This window comes from Saccopteryx bilineata, chromosome 9 (assembly GCF_036850765.1).
Source record: "Saccopteryx bilineata isolate mSacBil1 chromosome 9, mSacBil1_pri_phased_curated, whole genome shotgun sequence".
Taxonomy (NCBI): Eukaryota; Metazoa; Chordata; class Mammalia; order Chiroptera; family Emballonuridae; genus Saccopteryx; species Saccopteryx bilineata.
The window spans coordinates 74,323,051-74,347,928 of record NC_089498.1 but is presented as its reverse complement, the minus strand read 5'-3'; the positions used below and the strand labels follow the sequence as shown (position 1 = coordinate 74,347,928).

General features: G+C 52.3%; 1 protein-coding gene across 1 annotated transcript in view; it reads left to right on the top strand.

Annotated features, from left to right (window-relative positions):
- The window catches only part of SPOCK2 (SPARC (osteonectin), cwcv and kazal like domains proteoglycan 2), a 30,092-nt gene extending 5,492 nt beyond the window's left edge, over positions 1 to 24,600 (top strand). Inside the window, exons 2-11 of the mRNA XM_066242368.1 lie at positions 15,516 to 15,524; positions 15,877 to 15,922; positions 16,159 to 16,273; positions 17,826 to 17,940; positions 19,961 to 20,075; positions 20,432 to 20,551; positions 20,975 to 21,193; positions 22,821 to 22,883; positions 24,050 to 24,187; positions 24,331 to 24,600. Coding sequence (XP_066098465.1) covers positions 15,516 to 15,524; positions 15,877 to 15,922; positions 16,159 to 16,273; positions 17,826 to 17,940; positions 19,961 to 20,075; positions 20,432 to 20,551; positions 20,975 to 21,193; positions 22,821 to 22,883; positions 24,050 to 24,187; positions 24,331 to 24,476 — 1,086 coding nt within the window. The 3' untranslated portion in view covers positions 24,477 to 24,600. The remainder of the gene's footprint in view (positions 1 to 15,515; positions 15,525 to 15,876; positions 15,923 to 16,158; positions 16,274 to 17,825; positions 17,941 to 19,960; positions 20,076 to 20,431; positions 20,552 to 20,974; positions 21,194 to 22,820; positions 22,884 to 24,049; positions 24,188 to 24,330) is intronic.
- The last annotated feature ends 278 nt before the right edge of the window (positions 24,601 to 24,878 follow it).

The window sequence follows — 24,878 nt, the reverse complement described above, 5'->3', positions numbered from 1 at the left end:
GAAATGGGCACACTGCTTCTGTACATGTTATTGCAGGGGTAACATGGATCTTCTTAAGACTGTAAACTAGGAGAATGTGTGCCAGGCATAGGCCTGGGTATGAAATTTAGACACCACTGTGTCTAAGCTTGTGGGTTGTAGGTGAGGAGGTTCTTGAAATGGGAAAGCCTCTGACAGCCTGAGGCTCAGCCAGCACTCGGCTCCTTCCTTGGGGTTCCAGCAGTATTTACTGGCTATAAGCTCATTGGCACATGTTGGTGCTGCCTCGTGGCCTCACACTGTGAGCTTGTACCTCAAGAGTCCTCCTGCTGGCACTCTTAATGTGTGTTTGTCACATACCTCCCAGGATAAGCCCCTGAGGACAGGGTCTGGGAATAGATTGCTTGGGGCACCTCACCACCCTGTCCTCAGAGCATGGCACTGGGTGTTTGTATACACAGTAGGTCCTCAGTATGAATGCATGCACTGTGGAATGTGAGAGCCAGAAAGGATCTCGGGTGACCCTCATCCAAGCCTTTCCCTGTCCTCTTCAGGTGGCAGCACTGTGGGTTCAGGCAGCAGAGGGCCAAGGGGGATCAGGGGCTCTGGACTGAGACTTGCTGGGTATTTGGGAAGATCTCTTCTTCTTTCTGGACCCCAAAAGGTTGAGACAGTCATAACTAGAACCCCAGCACCTTGACTCTCCAAAGATTCTCTTGTAGCATAAAGTAATGAATGACACCATGAAAAAATTGTCTGCCAGGGGCCCCTGTCCTTCAGCCTTCGTGTCTGTGGGCCTGAATGCAGCCAGCCTCGCCTTTTCTCCTGGGCAGTGGGGGGCTCAGAGTCCTCCACCCCCAGCCTCCGGATGCCCACAGAGCAAGCCAACCACCCACCAGACCTGCTCCCTCTGGTGGAGCACAGGTTCCCTGAGGCAGGGCATCCTGCCCTTCCCGCTCTCTTCCAGACATCTGGGAAGGGGTCAAGGCTGCACTCTGCAGGAAGGACAGGCCAGGCCTGGCTAGTGTCTTCACTCTGCCTGGATGCAGACTTTCGGCTCCTTCCCTAGTCCCTTGTTCCCTTGCACAGGTCAAGGGCATGTAAAAGTCTAAACTTGTTCCGACTCCTTTTACCCCTTCTCAAAGTTCTCATTTTGGAAGAGCTAGGAGAGCCAACCTAGGAACTGGGGGAGTGACCCCAGATGCCCTTGGATTAGCAATTAGCAGGAGAGGTCAGGCCAGGGAGTCTGGGCAGGGCATGGGTGTGGGCATTCCTGAGGCCAGGCTGAGCTTCTGGCATGCAGGGAGTGAGTGCACATTTTTGCCCTCCAAGGAAATTCCTCCGAGGGGAGAGGAGGTGGGAGGCTGGAGTCTGCTAGATACTCGTCTCCTTCTGTTTGTCCAGGCCTAACTGCCTCTGCCTCTCCCTCTGAGAGGGGTGCCAATATTTAATGACTGCCCCCATTCCCACCCTCCTCAACATGGAGGCACTGCCTCTTCCAGATGCCTTCTGCCCAGCTTGTGATAGGGGTATCAGTCTTCAGCTGAGAAGGGGCCCAGGCAGCTCCCACTTGGCCCCTCCTCATTCCTTCCTGGGTCCCTCACTCTGTGCTCTTCTTGGGCTGTTTGCAGGGAGGAACGGGAGGAGACCTTGGCCACAGGTCTCCCCATTCCTGGCTTCTTCACCTGAAGAATAAGGCAGAAATAGTGCCAGACACAGGGCATTTCAGAGAGGCCTGGCCTACTTTCAGTGTTAGAGGTTCTTGACCTATTAAAAAATAGAGAAATTCCATAACAGGGTTACAAAAGTTGTGGTTTATTAAGAGTCTCATGATGAATATCTTTTGGACTCATCAGTGTGCCTCATTTAGAGACAACAACAAAAGTCTGTTTTTGAAGGGGGGGTGGAAAGAGTAAAGGGATAGAGACAGAAGGAGATTTGACTTGGAGTGGTGAACACAGTACAATATACAGATGATGTATTATAGAATTGTACACTTGAAACCTATATAATTTCATTAAGCAATGTCACCCCAATACAGTCAATAAAAAATATTTTTAAGGTCTATATTTGAGGCCCACCCCCTCCCCCAGGCTCCACCTTGTGTTTTTAAAGAACCAGGCTTCAGTGGTCTTCTGCAGCTTTTTTTTTTTTTTTTGTATTTTTCCGAAGCTGGAAACGGGGAGAGACAGTCAGACAGACTCCCGCATGCGCCCGACCGGGATCCACCCGGCACGCCCACCAGGGGCAACGCTCTGCCCACCAGGGGGCGGTGCTTTGCCCCTCCAGGGCATCGCTCTGTCGTGACCAGAGCCACTCTAGCGCCTGGGGCAGAGGCCAAGGAGCCATCCCCAGCGCCTGGGCCATCTTTGCTCCAAAGGAGCCTCGCTGCGGGAGGGGGAAGAGAGAGACAGAGAGGAAGGAGAGGGGGAGGGGTGGAGAAGCAGATGGGCGCTTCTCCTGTGTGCCCTGGCCGGGAATCGAACCCGGGACCCCTGCACGCCAGGCCGACGCTCTACCACTGAGCCAATCGGCCAGGGCCTTCTGCAGCTTTTGATAGGGCAGAGCTTCCCAGTTTACAAAGCACTCTCTTGGACATTATTGCGCTGGGTCCCTCTGAAGCTCAGAGAGGAAGGCAAGCGCGTCATCTCATTTGTAGACAAGGAAGTGGGGACTGGAGAAGGCAGGACTCCGTAACCTGCAGTCTTGCTGGTGGTCAGAGGCAAGGCCAAGCCTCAACCCAGTACCCTGGGTCCATGTTGGGGGCAGTCTCCCCATCACACTGTGCAGCAAAGAAGCAGGTGATCTGCCCAGTGGGTGTTAGCCCAGTAAGTCAGGGCATTGAGGGGGCTGCTCTGCCTTTGCTCCATTTACTGCTGTGTTTCATCCTCTCCACCAGATGGAGAGGCTGGGAGAGGTTGGGTTAATTCAAGCTGTGAAGTGAGCGGGTGATTTGGGTGCTAATTAAAATGACAGGAAGTAAACAGTGCTTGGAAACACCCAGCATGTGCCCCTAAGCCCTGCAAGGCCTGAGCACTTTCTAGCTCTCTCCCAGCTTGGCATGGTGGGCCCTGTCTCCATGGCAACTGAACTGACTGCAGAGATCAAAGCAGGAGTTGGGTTAGTTCCAAACTAACCAAAGGAGAGGCATGTGAAGGGGTTTCTGAAATTTGCGTGGAGAAGGTGGGCCCCCGATGTCTTCTCCCACCACTGCCAGTCCCTCCTCTCTGGCTACAGGACTGCCTGCCTGGGGGTTGAAGCAGAGCTGGTGTAATTGGAGAAACCACCATGGGCTGGGATTGGGCCTCCTGAGTCGAGTCTCAGGCCTGGGACTTTCTTCACCTGCTAACATGTATGGAGCAGTACCAAGTCCTGGTTAGGGGCACAGGTTCTGGAATCACTGTTCTAAGGGTACCAATACTCTTCTGCTGTGCAATTAATGTGCGATCCTGAATAAGTCCCTTAACCTTCCAAGCCTCGATTTTATCACCTGGGAAATGGGAATAATAATAGTAATTTTCTCATAGGGTTTTTGGGAAAAGTAAATGAGCCAATGAATGTTAGGTGCTTAGTACAGTGCCTCCCACACAGTAATTGCTGAAATGGTGTTAGCTATCATGAGTAGTATTTTTGCTATGTGCTAGGTGCTGGGCATAGACAGATGAACTTTCTATGGTCCCTGCCCTCAAGGTACTGCCATCTAACTAGGGCAGAAGGAACAACACTTCCTGGTATAACCGGAGGAAAACTGGAAATGGGACAGGTTAGGAAAGGTGGTGACTGAGCCAGGTGTCAGAAGAGGCAAGTGCAGGTTCCAGATGGGGGGGAGACGGAGCCAGGGGCTGGCCATGCCGGCGCCGTGAGAAGATGGACTCTCTTCTGTGGAGACAGGGAACCAGTGAAGTTTTTAAAATAGATTTATGGTGGTTTCCCCCTTCGTTAAAAAAGTAAAACATGTTCACATTGTAGAAAATTTGGAAACTAGGAAAAAAGGCAGAAAGATGCCAAAATTCTCTGTATTCCTGTCGCCCAGAGGAGGACATTTGGTACAAATTCTTTTTACCTACTCACCTGTTAAAGTTTTTTTTCAAAGTGAGAGCATAGTGTATGTTCAGTGAAAGGTTTTTAAGGAGGGAGAGACATGATCAGAACTGTGTTCTAGAAAGATCCATGTGGCTGCAGCCACGTGGACCGGAAGAGGCAGGGAGAGCCCTGAGGAACAGTGGTGATGAAGGCAGGGCTGGTGAGCTGGGAGCTCAGGGTACGATGAAGGGAGGGCATACAAGGAGGTGGGTGGACAGGCTGGGGACGGAGGGCGGGGCGGGTTCTCCTGCTGGATCCGAGATCCGAGCCGGCAGTATGATGTGCTCTGCCAAGGGAACGGCCTGGAGTTGGACGTCAGGAGACTGGGTTCCAGTGAGTGGCTTGTTCCTTGGGCATTGAGCGTCTGCTTTATTTGAAGCGGCCTCGGAGGGAGAGAATAGCTGCACCCCCCAACCCCCAACCCCCGATCCCCACGGGAGTGAAGCGGCCTCGGAGGGAGAGAATAGCTGCACCCCCCGACCCCCAACCCCGATCCCCACGGGAGTGAAGCGGCCTCGGAGGGAGAGAATAGCTGCACCCCCCGACCCCCGATCCCCACGGGAGAGCTGAAGACACCAGAGAGGATAAGAAGAGCATCAGACATGAGATGGAAGGAGCTGGAAGGCCCTTAGCCTGGGAGCTGGGGCAGTGGGCTCGCTCAGCTGTCTGCTTAGCCCCAGCGGGAGCTCTCCAGCCCCAGCCACCCGGGAGGTTGCAATGGGCTCAGGTGGCACTTGGGCGAGGGATGGTAAGAGCGCTGCAGGTGATTCTAATGTGCAGCCGTAGCTGAGAGGCACTCACGTGGCACAGAGGAGGACTCTTAACCCGGAGAGGGGAAGTGACTTAATGAAGGCTGCCCAATGAGCCAAGTTTAGAGCAGACCCTCAGTCCAAAGTCCTCTTTACCTCCTTTTCAGTGCAAGACTGTTCCTCTCTCAGTGAGAGACTTCCACCTACCTGTAAGGTGGGATGTAAGGTTAGTCCCATTACATCCCGTTGGGAGTCCTGGTTGTTTTTTTTTCATCTGTCTTGTGACCCTTGGCCAGTTGCTCTGCCTCTCTGAGCCTCAGTTTTCTCATTTTTTTTTTTTTTATAATTTTATTTTTTTTAATGGGGTGACATCAATAAATCAGGATACATATATTCAAAGATAACAAGTCCAGGTTATCTTGTCGTTCAATTATGTTGCATACCCACCACCCAAAGTCAGATTGTCCTCCGTCACCCTCTATCTTGTTCTCTCTGTGCCCCTCCCCCTCCCCCTTTCCCTCCCTCATTCCCCCCTCCCCCCCATAACCACCACACTCTTATCAATGTCTCTTAGTTTCACTATTATGTCCCACCTACGTATGGAATAATACAGTTCCTGTTTTTTTCTGATTTACTTATTTCGCTTCGTATCATGTTATCAAGATTCCACCATTTTGCTGTAAATGTTCCGATGTCATCATTTCTTATGGCTGAGTAGTATTCCATAGTGTATATGTGCCACATCTTCTTTATCCAGTCATCTATTGATGGGCTTTTTGGTTGTTTCCATGTCCTATCCGATATGAGTATTGCTACACCTGCTTTTTTTTGGATGTTATTTGCTTGGAGTATTGTTTTCCAGCCTTTCACTTTGAATTTGTTTTTATCCTTGTTACTTAGATGAGTTTCCTGTAGGCAGCATACAGTTGGATTTTCTTTTTTAATCCATTCTGCTACTCTGTGCCTTTTTATTGGTGAGTTTAATCCGTTTACATTTAGTGTAATTATTGATACTTGTGAGTTCCCTATTGCCATTTTATATCTTGCTTTCTGTTAGTTTTGTGTCTTGTTTGATCCTTCTCTTTCGTTTTTCTATCTTTTGTTTTTATTTGGTTGTATTCCATACATCTTTCCTCTGTTGCTATCTTTTTTATCTCATGTGCTTCTGTGGTGGTTTTTTCAATGGTGGTTACCTTTGAGTAATGAAAAGGGTCCCTACCCTGTTCATTGTAGCGAACTATTTTGTGAGTACTTTTGCACTCCATCGTCCTTTGCTACTGTTAATCTCCATCTTCTCCCCCTCTTTCTTTTTGTTGTTGTCACAGTTTAAATTTGGTTTTATTGTGTTCTTCTTGGAGCTTTTACTTGTGGCTCTGTTTTTTTTTGTTCTTTGTATCTGATTGGAGAACCCCCTTTAGTAATTCCTGGAGTGGGGGTTTTCTGATGATAAATTCCCTCATCTTTTCTGTATCTGTGAATGTTTTTATTTCTCCTTCGTATTTGAAGGATAGCTTTGATGGGTATAGTATTCGTGGCTGAAAGTTCCTCTCTTTCAGGACTTTAAATATTGGGGTCCACTCTCTTCTAGCTTGTAGAGTTTCTGCTGAGAAATCTGATGATAATCTAATGGGCCTTCCTTTATATGTTGTATTCTTCTTTTCCCTGGCTGCCTTGAGAATTTTTTCTTTGCTGTTTGTTTGTGTCAATTTCATTATGATATGCCTTGGAGTAGGTTTGTTGGGGTTAAGAAAACTCGGAGTTCTGTTTGCTTCTTGAACTTGAGGCTTTAGTTCTTTCCACAGGCTTGGGAAGTTCTCATCTATTATTTGTTTGAGTATGTTCTCCATTCCATTTTCTCTCTCTTCTCCCTCTGATATACCTATTATTCTTATGTTATTCTTTTGATGGAGTCAGATAATTCTTGTAGGGCTATCTCATTTTTTTTAATTTTTGAGTCTCTTTCTTCTTCTCTCTGTTGTGCCTCAAGTTGCTTGTCTTCTATTTCACTAATCCTCTCTTCTATCTGACCTGTTCTATTAGCTAAGCTTGTTATTTCGTTTTTCAGCTCGTGAATTGAGTTTTTCATCTCTGTTTGATTTGTTTTTATAGTTTCAATTTCCTTGGACATATATTCTTTGTGTTCATTGAGTTGTTTTCTGAGCTCCCTAAATTGCCTTTCTGTGTTTTCTTGTATATCTCGGAGGATTTTTAGTGTTTCTATCTTGAATTCTCTGTCATTTAGCTCCAAGGTTTCCAATATATTAAATTTTTTTCTCCATAGATTTTTCCTCATCTAGCTGTGTTACCTCTCTTTCTTTTGTATCCATGATATTCGATTTTCTCTTCCTTAATGGCATCTGAGGGTGGTTTTGTTGATAGTATTAATGAGATTTAATAAAGAATAAAAAGTTAAAAAAAATAACAATAAAAAAAATAAAAAATCGAAAAGAGTTGTTTTTTTTTAAAAAAAAATTAATAATGAAATAAAGAAAAAGAAAATAAAAATTAAAGAAAAGGAAATTGTTCCCCCCCTCCTTTTTTCCTCTCCTCTCCTCTCCCCTCTTTTTTGAGAAAATCTTGTGGTGGACTGTGAATTATAACAAACAATGCCTGTGATGGAGGGCCTGAATTGGGGAAAAGTAATAAAGGGGCAAAAAAAAAAAAAAAAAAAAAAAAGGAAAGAAAAAAGAAAAAAAAAAGAGCGTATGGACCCACAAAAAGCAAATAAGGAAAAAATTTGGGTCAAGAATGAAATGATTTGCTTTTAGGTGTTGGTTGTCTAAGAGTTATGATGAGAGGAATAAGAGGAAAACGAAAAAATGGGGGGACAAATTAAAAAATTACTATTGTATTTAGTGGAACAAGAACTAGATAATATGGAGAGCCAGGGATGAGAGCACTGCTAGTGAGTTAAAAAGGTGAAGTAAAAACCCCCCAAAATGCCACAAACATAGGTTTGAGTCCCAGATAAGATAATTTGTTTGTTATTGAGGTTTGAATGAGAGGAGATGTAAAGGAGAAAGGAAGAAACTAATATAGAGGGAGAAAAGAAAGAGAGAGAAAAAAAGAGGTAACCACTAAAAGAAGAAAAAAGAAAGGAGAGAGAGAGAGAGAGTTAAGGGTTTTGGAGTGCAACCCTCATAGAGAGAAAGGAAGAGAAGAGAAAAGATAATGGGAGATGTAACACTTATGGGTAGTGTAGTTCAAGGAGAGGAGAGAGTAAGACCGGTAGAGAGTTAATCGGCCAAATTGGAGGAGGAAAAAAAAGTATCAAGAATGAAGATAAGAGAAACAAACGAACAAATATAATAAAATGGGATAGGCTATAAAGTCTGCAGATTATTCTTGATTTTGAGAGGTTATCTTCTTGCTTTTTCTTTTCTCTCCCTCTTCCTGGTCGGTGACTCTGTACCCCGGGTTCTGCCCCTTTGGCACGCTCAGGTAGAGGTTTGCAGTTGATAAGTCTCTATGGCAATGTCATGTATTGTGCTTTAGTCTCGTTGGCAGTCGAAGCTCAATAGCATTTATAGGCTCCGACAGTGAGAGAGTCCGTGTTCCTGGAGCCTTTCTCCTAGTCTTTCCTTCCTTAATTAGTAGCCTGATAATCCAACTATGGGGTTGCTGCTGCCTCTGCCTGGATAGTAAGAGGCTCAAAGAGCTGGCAACTCCCCACTCTATTTCCACTCAGCACAGGGCTCTGGGTAAGGCTCAGTCAGTCAGAGCTGCTAGCATAATCAGGCGGGCTTTCTGCCCACTCAAAGACCTCTGGCTCTGCCACTCTGTCCGGTAACACAAGCGGGCGCCCACTTCCGGGGCGCTTGGAGGAAACTCTCACTCACTGTCTGCGACCAGGATATCCGGCCAGCAGTCTCACGCTCTGAGTGAAACCCCCAACCGCAGGGAAAAGTTGTAGCGATGGAATTGAGTCTCACTCCGTCCCCGTGCGCGGCTTTTGCAAGGCGCTGGGGCGGCTCGAGATTCCGCTTTGGCCCACACAAAGGCCCCTGACTCTGCCCCTCTGTGCGATAACACGGGCGCGCACTGCCGAGGCACTCGGAGGAATCGCTCACTCCTTATCTGCGCGCGCAAACCAGGATATGAGGCCGGCCGCGGTTCCCTCTGAGTGAAACACCCTCCAGCACGGAAAATCTCCACCGTTGGAATTAGTTCTCACTCCCTCCCGTGCGTGGCTTTCCCAGGAAGAAATTCTCGCCCACTAACTGCGCACCGACCAGGAGACCGGGTAAAATGGCCGCTCTGCTTTTCTTTCTTTGTTTGGGTTTGGCGCAAGTGTTAGCTTGTATTGCCCGGGTTGCCACAGGATCAGATTTTCCTCGGCTTGGATCTCTGTGCCACAGCCTGGTTCGGCCGTTTGTGCTGCGGTGGCCTGGATCTATTCACCCCCTTTGCCCGCCTCAGTTTCTATATTCACAGTTACCAGAGAAAGCCGCCCTGTTTAGGTTAGTGAGGAAGGAGGGGCATTTCTTACTCCCTATTTCCTTTGGGGTTTGGTTATATATTTAGCCAATTTTTCACTCAATCATACCTTTGGGTGTATTGCGAAGCATCTGGAAGCTCCAAGTATAGGTTTTTCTGTTTCTGGTTGAAGATCTTGTTGAGTTTTGGGGGAGATTTATCGGTATCGCTTCCTACCCCGCCATTACTCTGACGTCATCAGTTTTCTCATTTTTTATGGGGTTGATTCTAATGGTCCTGCCTACCAAATTGGAGTGTGAGGGTCAAAGGAAGACAGACACATAAAATATTTGGAGAAGACTTACCGGTAATTTAAAAGCACCAGACATTTTCCCTCGTGCCTGCTCTGTGCTGAGCACCAGCTGAACTAACGAGGGGATATAACCAGGGAAAACAGGCATGCTGTCCTTTGCCCAGAACTCTGATCTCAGCCTGTGACCCATCTCCTTCCGACCAGGCCCTAGCTCTAGAGCAAATCCCCCTTCTCAGAGGGAGACACCGTCCATCCATCATCCATCAGTACCAGAACCAGGACAGAACTGGACCTCCTCCTGAGAAGATCCTGGTGCCTTTGTCAGACCATTTCTCACAATTGCTAATGAACCCACTGGGGTGCCATGGAGACACTGCTGCACTGAGAGGCATTATTCACACTTGCCAACCAACACCTCCTTTTCAGCTGATAGACGGGCCTGCCCACATCAGAACCCAGGTGCCCCAGTGTGTCCCTGGGTTCAGTCGTGCTCTCCACAGGGCTTCCTCATTACCCCTTCCTCAGAGATGCTTAGGGGGACTCTACTCGCTGGTCTGGTCTCTGCTCTCTCTGGTGGCCTCTCTCTTCTCCACCTCAGGGGCTCCGATTGTGCCCTCTTTCTACCTGCTTCCTGACTCTCCACCATTTTCTCTACCCAAAGTTCACGGTCTCTTCTGCTATGACAGCTTTGTTACGTGCTTTCGGACACCAAACTCCGCACAGACACCATCCTCTTTAATCACTGAGCAGTCCCAAAATATAGGTACCGAGCTCCTAAAAGTCAGCGTTCTTGTCCAACATGAGCTGGCAGAGGGAGTGTTGGGACTCTGTGTGACACCAGGTCCTCTCTCCTCCACGTCCCTTTCTGGTTGGCTGCTCCTGTTCTCCCAGGAGTGAGGGTCCAGGGGCCCAGAGCCACTCAGGCCTCCCTCCATCTTGTTTTAAAGTACTGCACCCCAGATTCTGAAAGGCACTGCACCTCATTTCATCGAGTTCACGTAGAGACACCCAGTCCAGATGAATTTGAAGAGTTTTATTAGAGGAGGAGACTTATTAAATATGCCAGCCGCATATGGCTGACACGGGGCATCTGTAGGCCCAAATCGTGCAGTCCCAAAAATAGTTCAGGGCTGTTTATATACCCTCAATTATATATGGGCAGGGAAAAAACCTGACATCACAGCATAAGCTTTGTTTTCACTTACACAGGTTTGGGAAAAGGATGAGGGGAGGGGGGATGGGACACAATCCATTAGCAGAGTTCACAAAAAGATGCTTCTACACATTAAAACTTACAATGGTAAAAATGTTACTTTACATACTAAAAGACATTCCTATATTTTCTAGTGTTCATTTGCTATTCCTTTGTCCAGAGATACATACATTAACTACAAGCTTTCAGGAGGGGAGAGGTAGTTTCTATGGGGACAAATGTCTGTAAATGGTCCATTAGTATAAAAAAGGTTTAATTTAATCTTTCTCTCCCTTCACCTGGCTAGCTATTTACCCACTTCCCCACAGGTATGGGGGAAGGTCAGAGAATCCAAGTCTCCTTTCTCTTTCTGCATTTATAACACAATGTCATTGGCCATCTTGGTTTTATGCTAATCACACAAGTACAGAGATCATTTACAAAATCTCTCTATACACTTAGCCCAAATTAATAAAATGTTCTTTAAGCTTCCTAAAATATTAATATTAATTCTGTAGCCTTTGGTACCTTACAACAACCCCACCCACCACAGGACACGGAGAGCTTAGGTAGAACAGAGCGGAGCTCTCTTGTGCCGGCCATCAGAGGGGCTCATCCCTGCAGGCTTAATTGGGGGAGGTGTGGGGGTGGGTAGAGTAGCTCCCCCAGGGCTCTAACAAAGGAGCTAGATAGTGAAATCCCCTATCTCAAAATTCCTTCTTTCCCCACCCTACTTTCTTTTTTTTTTTTGTATTTTTCTGAAGCTGGAAATGGGGAGAGACAGTCAGACAGACTCCCGCATGCGCCCGGGATCCACCCGGCACGCCCACCAGCGGCGAAGCTCTGCCCCTCCAGGGCATTGCTCTGCCACGACCAGAGCCACTCTAGTGCCTGGGGCAGAGGCCAAGGAGCCATCCCCAGCACCCGGGCCATCTTTTCTCCAATGGAGCCTTGGCTGCGGGAGGGGAAGAGAGAGACAGAGAGGAAGGAGGGGGGTGGAGAAGCAAATGGGCGCTTCTCCTATGTGCCCTGGCCGGGAATCGAACCCAGGTCCCCCGCACGCCAGGCCGACGCTCTACCGCTGAGCCAACCGGCCAGGGCCCCCACCCTACTTTCTAATCAGAGATTCTTGCTCTTGACCTTCAAGAACATATTTTGTACTGAGTCCCAAAGGCTTCTGCTCACAGCCTGGCTGGAGGGTAGGGCAGGAGGGCAGGTGAGAGGATGGGAGTGAGCAGGCAAAGGAGCCCTTGGCTGACACATAGGCCCCCTCCCTGCTCCAGTTCAGGTACCAGGTGGGTTCTGGGGCATATAGACCTTGTCAGTTGGGGACAGGTGACTCACACCAGCCCCTTCCCCATCCTCTTCACAGTTTCATGCCCACTCCCCTCTCAGGGAATGGTAGAGCAGCTGCAAAGACCCCAATTTGAAGGAGACCAGGCCCTACTAAGGAAAGAAGCCCCCCTTGAACCAAGAAGCTTCATGGACATTTTATGTTTTAGGCCAAGTGTTCAGAGAGATTTTGTCAAGGACACCTTTGTAATTATTGAAATTGTATGACTTGTACTGTCACTGTAATGTACTTTATTCCCTGCATTGGAGTGCCTGTGGTGTAGATAGCAAAGCAAGCATAAGGGAAGAATGTTGGCCAAATAAATTTGTAAAATATGATTTTTATGCTTGTGTGTGACTTACAATGAGGGCTAGGCAACACCAGCTAAAAATGGTCAGTGAAGTTACAGATTGCCTTCCTGCTTGGGAAGGGCTATTATTTTGCTAATGGAGAGGTTTTCATACTATACAGTTTGAAAGGAAGAAGGAAGGAGAAATCAGACCCACCCCTCCTCCACTGAGGAGGATGAGAACCTACCAGGAACGCAGGGGGGAAGGGAGCCCACAGGAGATGATCTGAATAACCCCTTCCTTTCTCCTTTTCTTAAAAGTTTTTAAGACCTTAATGGGCCATTTTCAACGCTTATTCTCTGACCTCACCTAAACCCCCTCCCATCCTGGAGTCCTGTGAGTGAGTATACCTCTACACAAAGGGATCACGAGCCAGGGGTGAACCTATGCTCTGTAAAGGGTATACATATAAGATGTAAGAAATCTAACTTTGGGGAGCACGTGTTTGACTTGCCTCTTTAGGAGGTCACACTGCTCTGCCGGCTAATTAAATCCTACTTCCTTCATCAAGTTGTCTGGGTGTTTTTGTCCTTTGATTCCTGCAAGACTACTTTTGCCCCAACCTAGTAGCCCTGGCCTCAGCCAACTGGCCACTCTTCAGCCTCTATTTCCCATCTGAGTGGAGTAGACAGCAGGGGAGGATCCCTCATCCTGAGGGGTTCCTGGAGAAGGGCAGGTCTGGGCTGGCTTCCTTTGGCCCTAGCGAATAAGGGAAGCTGTGCAGTCCCCTTAGAAGCTTGCCTGGGGGCTCCAGAGGGCCCAGGCCACATCCTGTGGAGTTGGGTGGGTGCCTGAGCCTGGAGCCTGGCCTGGTCTGTTAAGTGCCCAGGGGGCCACCCAGGCCACGTTCTCCAGAAGCCCCTTCTGAGGCTTCCGGGCATAAGGACAGCGGGACACTTGACTGCTTGGACATGTGGTGGGGGGTAGGTGTGGGCAGAGTAAAGGGGGAGAGAGAAAGAGGAGAGACACAGAGGGATGTGAACAAAGAGATGCACTGAACGCAAGACAGAAAGAGCCGAGCTGGTGCCAGCCAGACCCTCCTCGCGGAGACGGTGGCAGGCCTCCTCCTGCTTCCCTCCTGTCCATCCCTGCCTTCCTCCCTTCCCACCCCTGCCTTCCCCTCTCTCTGTGAAGGGTCAGCAAGGCCAAGCTGGAGGGATGTTCTTGGTGCCCAAGTGTGAAAACAGAAGGCTGTTTTTATACGTGGGCTTTGTGTGCTGTCCAGGTAGCTTAGTTTGTTAGGATGTCCTGATCGGCCAAGGCTGCGAGTTTGATCCCTGGTCAGGGCACATGCAAAAATCAACCAATGAATACATGAATAAGTAGAACAACAAATTGATGCTTCTCTCTCTCCTTTCCTCTCTTTCTAAAATCAATACATTTAAAAAATTAAATAAAAACTGGGCTTTGCTACTTTCTTTTTGGAGAAAAACCATCTGGCATTGGGTGAGCTGCCTAGAAATATTCTTGTTTCCTATGGTTGCTTACCCTGTGTGCATATGTACACCTGCTCATAGGTGAGGGCCTGCACACGTACACACTCCAGAATGCATGCCTGTGAATGTGCATGTGTATACCCATGGCTTGCATGCATGCACGCACGTGTGCAGAAGCACGCAGTGGGCACCTGACCACAGTGTGTTCTACCTGGGAGCTGATCCCAACCTACTTGGCACTGGCTCCTTTCTGGCCTATGCCTGGATGGCCATGTTGATGAGGCCCTTGCCCCTGCCTGTTCCTCTGATACTCGTCAACTTCCAGGGAGACCTCAGAGGCCCCAGAGCCCTGGGGCTTTCAAAGCAGTGTGGATGCCCTCCTTTGTGCCCTGTGACTGCCCTAGGATGCAGGAGCCCCATGCCCCTTTCCCCAGACCTGACAGGCACCAGCCCCTTCCCACCCCATCACACCTCACCCCTGTACAGCTCTGATCCTTGAGTGGGCAGACTCAGGATGAGGTGGGCGGTTGTATGTGGCTCCTCATGGCCCTCTACATCCATCCAGAGGAGGCCGGCATCTGGCTCCTTGGCACTGCCAGCTGCTGGTCCCGAGAAGCCCTCTTGCCTGTCTGGCAGAGCTTCGCCAGGAGGACCCTGGGAGCTGCTTACCAGTTTTTGGCAATGGCACCACCCTACAGGGGAAAGTTGGGAAAACACACGCATTGTGGGGTTCATGCCAGTGAGCTAGGCTTGGTGGGAGCTGCTCTGCCTCCAGTCACTCTGGGGTCCATGGGCCCTGTGGCTAGAGCAGGGAGGGGAATGGTCTCCTGTGTGCCTCACATCTTGGAGACGTCACATTTGTTGTAGCCAGAAGAGAGGTCTGCGCTGGGTGTCAGGAGACCTGGGTTCTGATGGTGGGACCAGGGTCAGCTCATCCATTTCCTGTCTCTGGGCTCCCAGCCTCTCTTGTACACAGACAGGGCTGGGCCGGATGACCTCAGAGGGCCTTTTGGATCCTCTGACCCAGAGGATTTGAAGCTGGACTGTGCTAACTGAGGAAGCCATCAACATTTGGAGGGTCCGTGGCCCCCTTTCTCTCAGTGCACCATCTGAAATCTGCAGGAAAGTCAGACCTTGAGTAAAAACAGTCCCCATGCCTAGAAGAGAGGTCCTTCTCCCGCCTCACGCACGTGCTGGGCAAGTGTTAGGGGGAGGACTGCTAGAGGAGAGAGGTGTTTCTGGGACACCCAGGGCACAGGTATGAGAATCGCTTTTCCCAGGTAGCATGGGACCCTCGGACGTCTGCCCTGATGGGGACAGGGCTGGGCCTTTGGGAACAGCTTTAGGGCCTGGAGGAAAGAGATGAGGCCTCGCCTTCCCAATGGCACAGGCCTCACCCTCACTGCTCCCACGGCCGGCCCTATACGGGCGCAGGTCTTAAGCTGTCTGTGGTAAAGACATAGGAACACTCTCCTCCAATTTGAGGCTCTGGCGTCAGAGGACCATAGCGATCCAAGGCCACTGTGCAGCACCCACAGCTATGTGATGAGGCTCGGGGAGCCCTGGGACCACGTGGTCTGGGGATGGGTCTCACACTGACATCCCCATCTCTCCCTCTCTCCTCTGCTTCATTTCTGGTGCCTGCGGCTGCTCCTGATACCCAGGAGGTGGAGGTGAGTACTGCCTGGGGCTACACTGTGCACTCTCCCCTCCTCCTCTTTGTACCCTCACCGTGACCTCTGCCCTGTAGCGTTCAGTGCCAAGTAGGGGGGTGGGGAGATAAGGAGCTTATGGGAGAAGCTAGAAGGGATTCTGGACAGGGGTTTAGGGGGATAGAGGTTTGGGGGAGGCAGCTAGGAGGGACTGGGTGGACAGGGGTCATCTGGGCAGCCACCAAGATGGTGGCAATATACATGTACAAGCAGTGGCCAGACTTCTCCTCCCTGGCCCTAGAGTTGAACCTTCACTCTGAGATGTGAGTCTGAGCCTTGCCCTTCTCTCCTGCTCCTCACTGCCTTTTCCTAGGATGATTACATCAAGAGCTGGGAGGACAATCAGCAAGGAGATGAAGGTAACATGCCCCTCCCAGGCCGGGGAAGCTGACTGACACCCAGGAAGACTTGAGGCCAGAGGGCAGGTCCTGACCCCGGCCTTAGGGTCTCCTGGGGCAGTCACGGAGCTGAGGAGCTCTGGTTATCAAGAACTGCTGTGGAGAGGGGCTTCTGAGCTCAGCAGTGGGACTGGGGCTCCTGGAACCTCCGGCACTGGTTCCTCACTGACCTGAGTTCCGATCGTGTGCCGCTGCAGGCCTGGATACCACCAAGGACCCCTGCCAGAAGGTGAAATGCAGCCGTCACAAGGTGTGCATTGCCCAGGGTTTCCAGCGGGCCATGTGTATCAGCCGCAAGAAGCTGGAGCACAGGTGAGGGGCTTGGGGAGGTGGGAGGTCTGGAGAAAGCTTGCTTAAAGAGCAAGGGCTTGACTGGCCCTTTCCTATGTATTAGTCATCTCTTGCTGTGAAACAAACTGTCTCAAAACTTAGTGTCTTAATACAACAAATGTGTATTACCTCACATTTTATGAAGGTCAGGAATCCAGAAGTGGTTCTGTCAGATGGTTCTGGCTCAGGGTCTGTCATGAGGTTACAACCAAGATGCTGCTGGGGCTGCATCATCTGAAGGCTGGACTGGGGCTGGAGGACTCACCTTCTAGCTCCTGACACAGCTGTTCCTAGTCACACGGACCTCTCCACAGGGACGCTTAAATGTCCTCATAACATGGCAGCTGGTTTCCCCTAAGGGGGTGAGTCCTCCAAGGGAGAGAGAAAGCAAGGAGGAAGCCACAGGTCATGTATGACCTAGTCTCAGGAATTATACATCACGACTTCTGCTGCTTGTATTTGTTAGGAGTGAGTCATGAGTACTGCCACACTCTAGAGGAGGGGACTTCAGCACCATCTTTTGGAGGGAGGAGTGTCAGAGGATTTGTGGACCAATGTAAAGCCACCACAGTAGGAGAGATCAGTCACCAGATGTGGGACCCTGGGAAAGTCATAGCTCCTCTCTGGGCCTTGGTGTCCATATCTGTGAGACAGATAGCTTGGCCCAGATGGTCTGAGCTCCCTTCCAGCTTTGACATGCAATGACTTCATGAAATATTTAAAGGTTGTAGCTTTTGAGGCTTGCAGAGGAGGGAAAGGATGAGGGAAAGGATGAGGGGTATTTGAGACCTTAACTCTAGCCCAAGAACAAGACCCTACCTGGTTTCAAGGCCCCTAGAAAAGGTCCCAGTTCCCTCCCTTTTTTTCCTGAATCAGAGAATCAGAGACCAGAAACTTAGGGTTACAGTTTTAGATGCCCACAGGGGCCTGGCCACTAGTGTAAACGTGTGAAGAGAGCTCAGTGAGGGACCACTGTGGTGAGCCGTGGTGAGCTCGGGCCCTGTGACAGGGTCACTGGATAACTAGGCTTCGTGGGAGTGCAGGACCAGAGCTGCCACACCTTCCATTTTACTAGGAAAGACCAGGAGTCCAGGCTTTTATGGGAACTCTTCTATTTTGCATATGTTGGTAAATAAACCAATTAAAAACAAAACCCTTGGTGGCCAAACAAAATGAGTCTGCAAGCCAGATATGGCCTGTGGGCCATCAGTTTTCAGCCTCTGATTTGGTTTGACCCCTTAAGCAAAGTTTGATTCCCCATTACATCTTAACATTTGGACTCGGAGTCGTTGCCTGAAGGCCCTGCTGGGCTCAGGAACCCCAGAAAAGGGAAGCTGGGAGCCGACACTCTGTCCAGTTGGTTCCACCCTTAGGATCTGGAGGGGGGTGGGTCTGGCTGGGGGTGATGGGGAGGGCGGCAGGGTCGGGAGATGGCTTCATCTACTACGCACAGGTTGCTGGGAGTGGTCTTCCCTTTCCCTGTCCCTTCTCATTTTCACCCCTATCCTTGGCCTTCTCCACCCCTCTGCTATAGGATCAAGCAGCCTGCCCTGAAACTCCATGGCAACAAAGATACTGCCTGCAAGCCCTGTCACATGGCCCAGCTCGCCTCGGTCTGCGGCTCTGATGGCCACACTTACAGCTCGGTGGTGAGGAACGCTAGCCCCAGGTGGGGTGGGGGTGGGGTGCACTTGAGGCCACAGGGAACAGAGAGGGCCAAACAACCAGCCCGGGCCCCTGAGGGACTCCCAGCGCTGAAGTCGGCCCAGAAGGCCTTGGGCCAGTGCATTCAATGTAGCCCACCAGAGTAGGGCCACCTGAGGCCTGGGTAGGGGTACCTGAGGGTCTGAACCAGACCAGCCCCCCCCACCCCATCTCAGGCAGGTACAGCTGGGGGGCGGGGCATGGAAGAAGAAGGCGGGCAGGTAACTGTAAGTCAGAGTAAATGTAAAGGGCCTCCTAAAAGTACCAAGGGCGACAGAAGGAAGGAGCACTGTTGTCAATGATGTCAAGTGACTGGGGGTGAAGGATGGAGCTTCCCACAGGCAGATTCCACATGGAGGGGATGGTGTTTGTCAACAGGGACTGGGCTTTAGGGCAGGAGGAGATACCATTCCATAAGGTGACAATGTGAGAGCCAACAGTGGCCAGGGGAAGGAATTCCCACCTTGTGGGACTTTTGTGAGGATTAAATGATACAATGTTTGTGAAAGCATTGTATAGACTCTGGAATGCATGGAAGAGCTGGTGCTGACTGTGAGTGCTTCCACCAGCAGCCACGAGGTGAGAGTCCGGAGGGCCCTGGCTGGTTAGCGTGGGTTAGGTTCCAGGGCTTAAGAACCCTTTGGGGGTGACGTGCAGGTTTAAGAACAGCCCCCTCCCCCACCTGGGTGATGAATGAGGTTGAGGAGGGAATGAAGGCACCCATTTAAGGAGGGGGGGAGAGAATGAAGCAGGAGGCTGAGGCCAGGAGGTAGGCAGGGTGACAGGGTGAGGGAGTAGCTGGACAGTGCTGTCCCCATGTCCCCGGCCCGAGGGCACGTGCAGTGTGAGCAGGAGGCTGAGGCCAGGAGGCAGGCAGGGTGACAGGGTGAGGGAGTAGCTGGACGGTGCTGTCACCGTGTCCCCAGCCTGAGGGCACGTGCAGTGTGAGCAGGAGGCTGAGGCCAGGAGGCAGGCAGGGTGACAGGGTGAGGGAGTAGCTGGACAGTGCTGTCACCGTGTCCCCAGCCCGAGGGCACGTGCAGTGTGAGCAGGAGGCTGAGGCCAGGAGGCAGGCAGGGTGACAGGGTGAGGGAGTAGCTGGACGGTGCTGTCCCCGTGTCCCCGGCCCGAGGGCACGTGCAGTGTGAGCAGGAGGCTGTGCTCTAAGGGCCGTGGCGCTGTCCTGGGGGGTGCTAGAGGGCACCAGGAGGTCTAGCTTCATCCCAGCCCCGTGGCCTCTGGCCAGTCCCTGGGCCTCTGAGGTTCCATGTTCTCTGCTGAGCAGGAGAAACACAATTCCTCCCTCGCGGAGCTGAAGGGGCCCTAGAGAGGTAATGCTGTAACAGTGAATGCTAGGACCTGCTTTAGCGGTCACTGAGGGGAGAAACTGGACGCCTCCAGCGGAAACGTTTCAAGGGCGAAGGATGGAGGAGCCCTTCAGCAGCTGGCTGTGGCCGACAGCTGCAGTGGAGTTTTTAGTAAAAGCCCAGGAGTTAGCAGGTGTTCAATAGCCTGTAGCTGTTTGTTATCAAGAGAGCTGAGCAAAGCCCATGGAGGGGACTGTGAAGAAGGCTATTGAGAGGGGGCCAGCAGCCAGTCAGCTAGGGACCAGGGGACTGCGGTGAGTAGGAGGAGAGGTCGTGAGGGCAGGGAGGGGGTGGGCAATAGCTAAATATGGGAGATGAGTGGCTGTGGGGGAGGGGAGGGGGAGGTGGGTGTCCTGGGAAAGAGAAATGTGCAGAGAGGGCAGGCTGGTGCTGAGCGGGGTCCATGGGCACCGCCGACTCCAGAACCCTTGGGCCTGCTGCCCCTTGCACTGTGCACCTGCGGCGGCCAGAGGGATAGGTGGGCTGTTCATGGCGCTGTCCTGTCAACAATGGGGAAGGCATATGTGGCTGCCACGTAGGTGCCCCAGCTGCAGGGCCCCCGGGCGAGGCCCCATCATGTCCCACCTTTCGCCTGCAGTGCAAGCTGGAGCAGCAGGCCTGCCTGAGCAGCAAGCAGCTGACGGTGAGATGTGAGGGCCCCTGCCCCTGCCCCACGGAGCAGGCCGCCACCTCCACCACGGATGGCAAGCCAGGTAGTGAGGAGTGCTGGGCCACAGCCGGGTGGGGGGGCCTCGCTGCAGGGCTGCAGGACGGTGAGAGAAGTTTGCAGAGCAGCAAGGGAGAAGTGGCAAAACAGGGACAGACCCGGGAGGAGGGCTGGCTAATGGATCAGGAGGGTTTGGGCCTGGCCACAGGGAGCCTGTGCTGTGTGGTTTTAGTGCTAGGGAAGGAGGGGGAGGGAAGAGATGGGACAGGGTGGGCGAGGGGACCTCTGATTTCTAACTTCCTTATAGCTGCCCCGCATCCAACCTGCTGGGCAGCATCCCAAGCTGAGCTCCAGCGTGCTGCTCCCCTCTCCTTCACCCTCCGCCCTCTCCCTGTTCTGCAGAGACCTGCACAGGTCAGGACCTGGCCGACCTCGGGGATCGCTTACGGGACTGGTTCCAGCTCCTCCACGAGAACTCCAAGCAGAACGGCTCAGGCAGCAGTGGAGCTGGCCCAGCCAGTGGTACAGGCCCCGGCTGCTCTGCCTGGGAGGGGGTGGGGAGACAGGTGTGCCCTGGGGCTGGCCCCCCTTGTGTGCCCTCCTGCCAGGCTCTGAGCCCCTACAAGAGCCCAAACCCAGAACCAGGGGCAGTAAGCTTCAACCAGACAGAAGGGCTTCAGGTTAGCTAATAGGAAGAAGTTCTTCTCAAAATGGGTGGGGGAACTTAAACCCTGAAATGTAGCCAGGGGAAGGTAGGGAACTACTATTTCTTCTGAAGGGCTTTCAAACAGGGTTTTGAATGGTTTAGTTGTAATCCTAGGTGGGGGAGAGGGGTGGGCCTGACCCTGAACAGAGGGCTGGGGCTGATGGCAGGTGGAGGGGTGGATGAGCAGGTGGATGGAGACCTTTGCTTTGAGTGAGTTGGAACCTTGGTCCCCTCTCCAGGCCTGGACAAGAGCCTGGGGCCCAGCTGCAAGGACTCCATCGGCTGGATGTTCGCCAAGCTGGACACCAGCGCCGACCTCTTCCTTGACCAGACGGAGCTGGCTGCCATCAACCTGGACAAGTACGAGGTCTGCATCCGCCCTTTCTTCAACTCCTGTGACTCCTACAAGGACGGTCGTGTCTCCACCGCCGAGTGGTGCTTCTGCTTCTGGAGAGAGAGTGAGTGTTGGCCGCAAGCTGGGGCCCCTGGCTGTCCCGGGCTCTGCCCCTTGCTCCAGCCCTCGTTGGGACCGGTCAGCTGCCCGGTCTCAGATCTTTCCCAGCTCCGTACTCTCTTGGGGAAGCCACCACTTAAACTCCCTTCTTCGGCTAGCTCCAAGATGGATCCAGATTGTGTGGGATGAAGCTGATGCACTTTTGGAGAACTTCTTAAAGAAAGAGTGTTAAAAACTACAAATGTAACATTTCTATGGACTGTTGGCGGATCTTGGAAGAGGCTGAGGATGCTGAAGCTAAAGCGACTGGCTTCTTCATGATTGCACTTTGGGGCACATCTCACATTATTTGCCCCAAATACATGATTATGTAGGTGATTGTTAGCCTTAGAGATGTTGGCTTTACATACCCTGAACCACAGCTAGTGCTTGGAGATCATCTGGGCCAAGTGGTAACTGTCACTGATGCGGAAACTGAGGCCCCAAGGGGCCAGCTTCCCGGCCAGCTCCTGGTTAGGCCTGGTGCCCTGCCTGGAGCTATGGTGGCCGTGGGGTAAAAGCAGAGCAGCATCCAGGGCCCAGGCTCAGGCTTCGGCTAGGACCCCATCACATGCTGGTTTGGGACCCTGGGCAGGTAACTGAACCTGAACTTTTCTGAGTTTGGTTTCTTCATGTGAATCGGGCGGTAACAGTACCTACCCTGAGACTGCTGTGAGGATGAGCTGAGGAAACTGGGTGTGTTTTCTTTTTTTCGTGGCCATAAAACTTTGTCTGAAACGGGTAAAACAGGTGCAGAGCATTGTGGATGACAAACCCCTCTGCCCACCAAGCCTTCTGATCGGTTTACTGCCTCTAATTGCCCAGCCTCCCTGCTCTCTGCATCACCTCCCTCACCTTCCCTCTCCAGCCTCCGGAGCCGCTCTGAGCCCCGCACAGCAGCCGTCCTGGGCAGGGGCCTGGAGCAGGTCTCCTACGTCAGTCTGGCCTCCTGCTAGGAAGGGCCTGGGGACTTCTCACGGTCACAGACAAGTTAGATTTGGCTACCAGTTATTGTCAGGCTTCAGACTAACACTCTCTCTTGTCGTTCATTCCTCTGGAGCCTCTACCCCTGGGGAATGTGTGCGTTCACCCCTCTTTTGAAGCCTGTTACCCACCCCATAGGTCACCCACACCCTCAGAGAACCCTGGGCCTCTTAGGAACCTCAGCCTACCTCACAAGCCATGGAATGGGGAGCCTGTTTTGTTTCAGGGTGCCCCTGTGTCAGTTTGGAGAACCTTAAAGGGATCCGTGCATCAGCCACTGTGGGGTGGCTGTTTTCATCTTGCAGAGCCCCCTGCCTGGGTTTCTAAGCCTTGTGTGTATGAGGGGCACAGTAAATCCAACCAGCCTCATGGGTCGGCCCCATCCGAGTCTGCTTCCCCCCTGCAGAGCCCCCTGCCTGGGTTTCTAAGCCTTGTGTGTATGAGGGGCACAGTAAATCCAACCAGCCTCATGGGTCGGCCCCATCCGAGTCTGCTTCCCCCCTGCAGAGCCCCCTGCCTGGGTTTCTAAGCCTTGTGTGTATGAGGGGCACAGTAAATCCAACCAGCCTCATGGGTTGGCCCCATCAGAGTCTGCTTCCCCCCTGCAGAGCCCCCCTGCCTGGTGGAGCTGGAGCGCGTCCAGATCCAGGAGGCTGCCAAGAAGAAGCCAGGTGAGGGTCTGGGCTGGGTCAGAGGAGGGGGGGGGGGCTCCGGCCTCTGGGCATTATGGGGATGCGGACCCAGGGGAGACCTGGCCTGGAAGACAGGAGAGGGAAGCCCCGTCCTGTTTTCATTCCTGCAGTGGGGCAGGCTCTCCCAAGCAGCCCCTCAATAACTGTGTTTTCAGCACTAATTTTTGTCAACTCCTGTTGGAGCTGGAGGTTAGGACACAAAAGGTTTTGAGAACACCCTGTTATATTCAGCTCAGCAAGGGCATGTGCAGAGCCGGAGGGAGGCCCCTCCACAGCAGACACTCTCCACTCAGCACGTGCCTGGGGGCCAGCTCCAGGAAACAACAGCGGAGCAGCCACCGAGCTGCTGGGCAGCACAGACTTGCGCCCTGGCCTCACAAAGCACACAGGCTACTCGGGGGAAGCACACGCCCACAAGGACAGAACCACCGGCTGTGGCTGATGTATGTGGGGCTGAGGGAGAGTTGGGTGGACACAAATTACCCTAGGGCTCAGCAAAGGCCTCTCTGGGGGGCTGGCTTTCAAGGGAGACCTGCAGGATAAGAAGGAGCCAAAAAGGCTTAAGGTTTTGGGGAAACAGAGAGAAAGGTCTCATGTGGCTGGAGTGTGGTGGTTGAGGGGACAAAGGTCTAAAAGGCAGATCACACGGGGCCTCATAACTCCTTTAGAGCAGCTTAGCATTTAACTGGGCTGATGAGACCAGTACATGTGAAAATACACAATGGAACCACACTGCATCCCGCTGAGAGTCTAGTGGCTTCAGGGGTGGACTTTATTGCTGCTTCCACCAGAAAGCCACCCAGGTTCCTTCTGGTCTGTATTCCTGAGGGTGCTTGCTGGGCCTTTGGGCAGCCATCCTGTTGTTATTTGTAAGAGAAGAGAGTCTAACTCTGGGTCCCCAGAGTGTGATCTCAGAAGTCTGAGGGAGAGCGGGTGGGCCTGAGCAGGTCATTTAGGAAGGAGGGTTTTCTGTCTCTAGTCAGTGGAGCGGGAAGAAGCTCTGGCATAGAAGTGTGTTGGGTGGTCAGTACCTGGGCAGGTGGGGTCTGGACCCCTGCCCATGTCCAAGGCTCCAGGGCCGCCTCCCTGAAGAGCCCATACTCCTGGGCCCCTGCTCTGACCCTGCTGGGCCCTGTCCCATCCAGGAGTCTTCATCCCGAGCTGTGACGAGGATGGCTACTACCGGAAGATGCAGTGTGACCAGAGCAGTGGTGACTGCTGGTGTGTGGACCAGCTGGGCCTGGAGCTGACCGGCACCCGCATGAACGGGAGCCCTGACTGTGGTAAGGGCCGGGCAGCGGTGTGGGGCTCGGACCTGCCCCTGGGGGCCTGTGTGAAGCCTCGCTTGGTGGGCAGGGTCCCTGCTGGCAGTGGTGAGAGGTGGCCAGCAGGGTTCTAACGTGACCCTGGCTGGTTCACTTCGCAGACGACATCGTGGGCTTCTCGGGAGACTTTGGGAGTGGTGTCGGCTGGGAGGACGAGGAAGAGAAGGAGACGGAGGAAGCTGGTGAGGAGGCCGAGGAGGAGGAGAGCGAGGCAGGCGAGGCTGACGATGGAGGCTACATCTGGTAGATGCCTGCGGGGGCCATGGCGGGCCAGGGGGCCTCAGCAGGGGGACCGGCCGGCAGAGACTGGACAGAAGCAGGGAGTTTGAGAATGGATCTGGAAAATACAGTTGGAAGGACCCTGGCTCCAACAGGACTGAAATGTGAGTGTGCATGGCACACATGTGGCCTGAATGTATGACTGCCTGTGTGTGTGTGTGTGTGTGTGGCATGTGCTGACATGCGAGTCCCTGGTCCTCACTGCTCCTGGCAGAGTGAGCCACCCGAAGACCCTCTGGCCTCCCTGTAGCTGTTTTCTTTCCTTTTGTTGTTGGTTTTAAAACACACGTGTTGACATATATGTACACACTGAAAGGTCAGATCCGATGGAGTGCGGCGCCCTGCTAGCCAGCCCCCTGCCCAGGCCCGC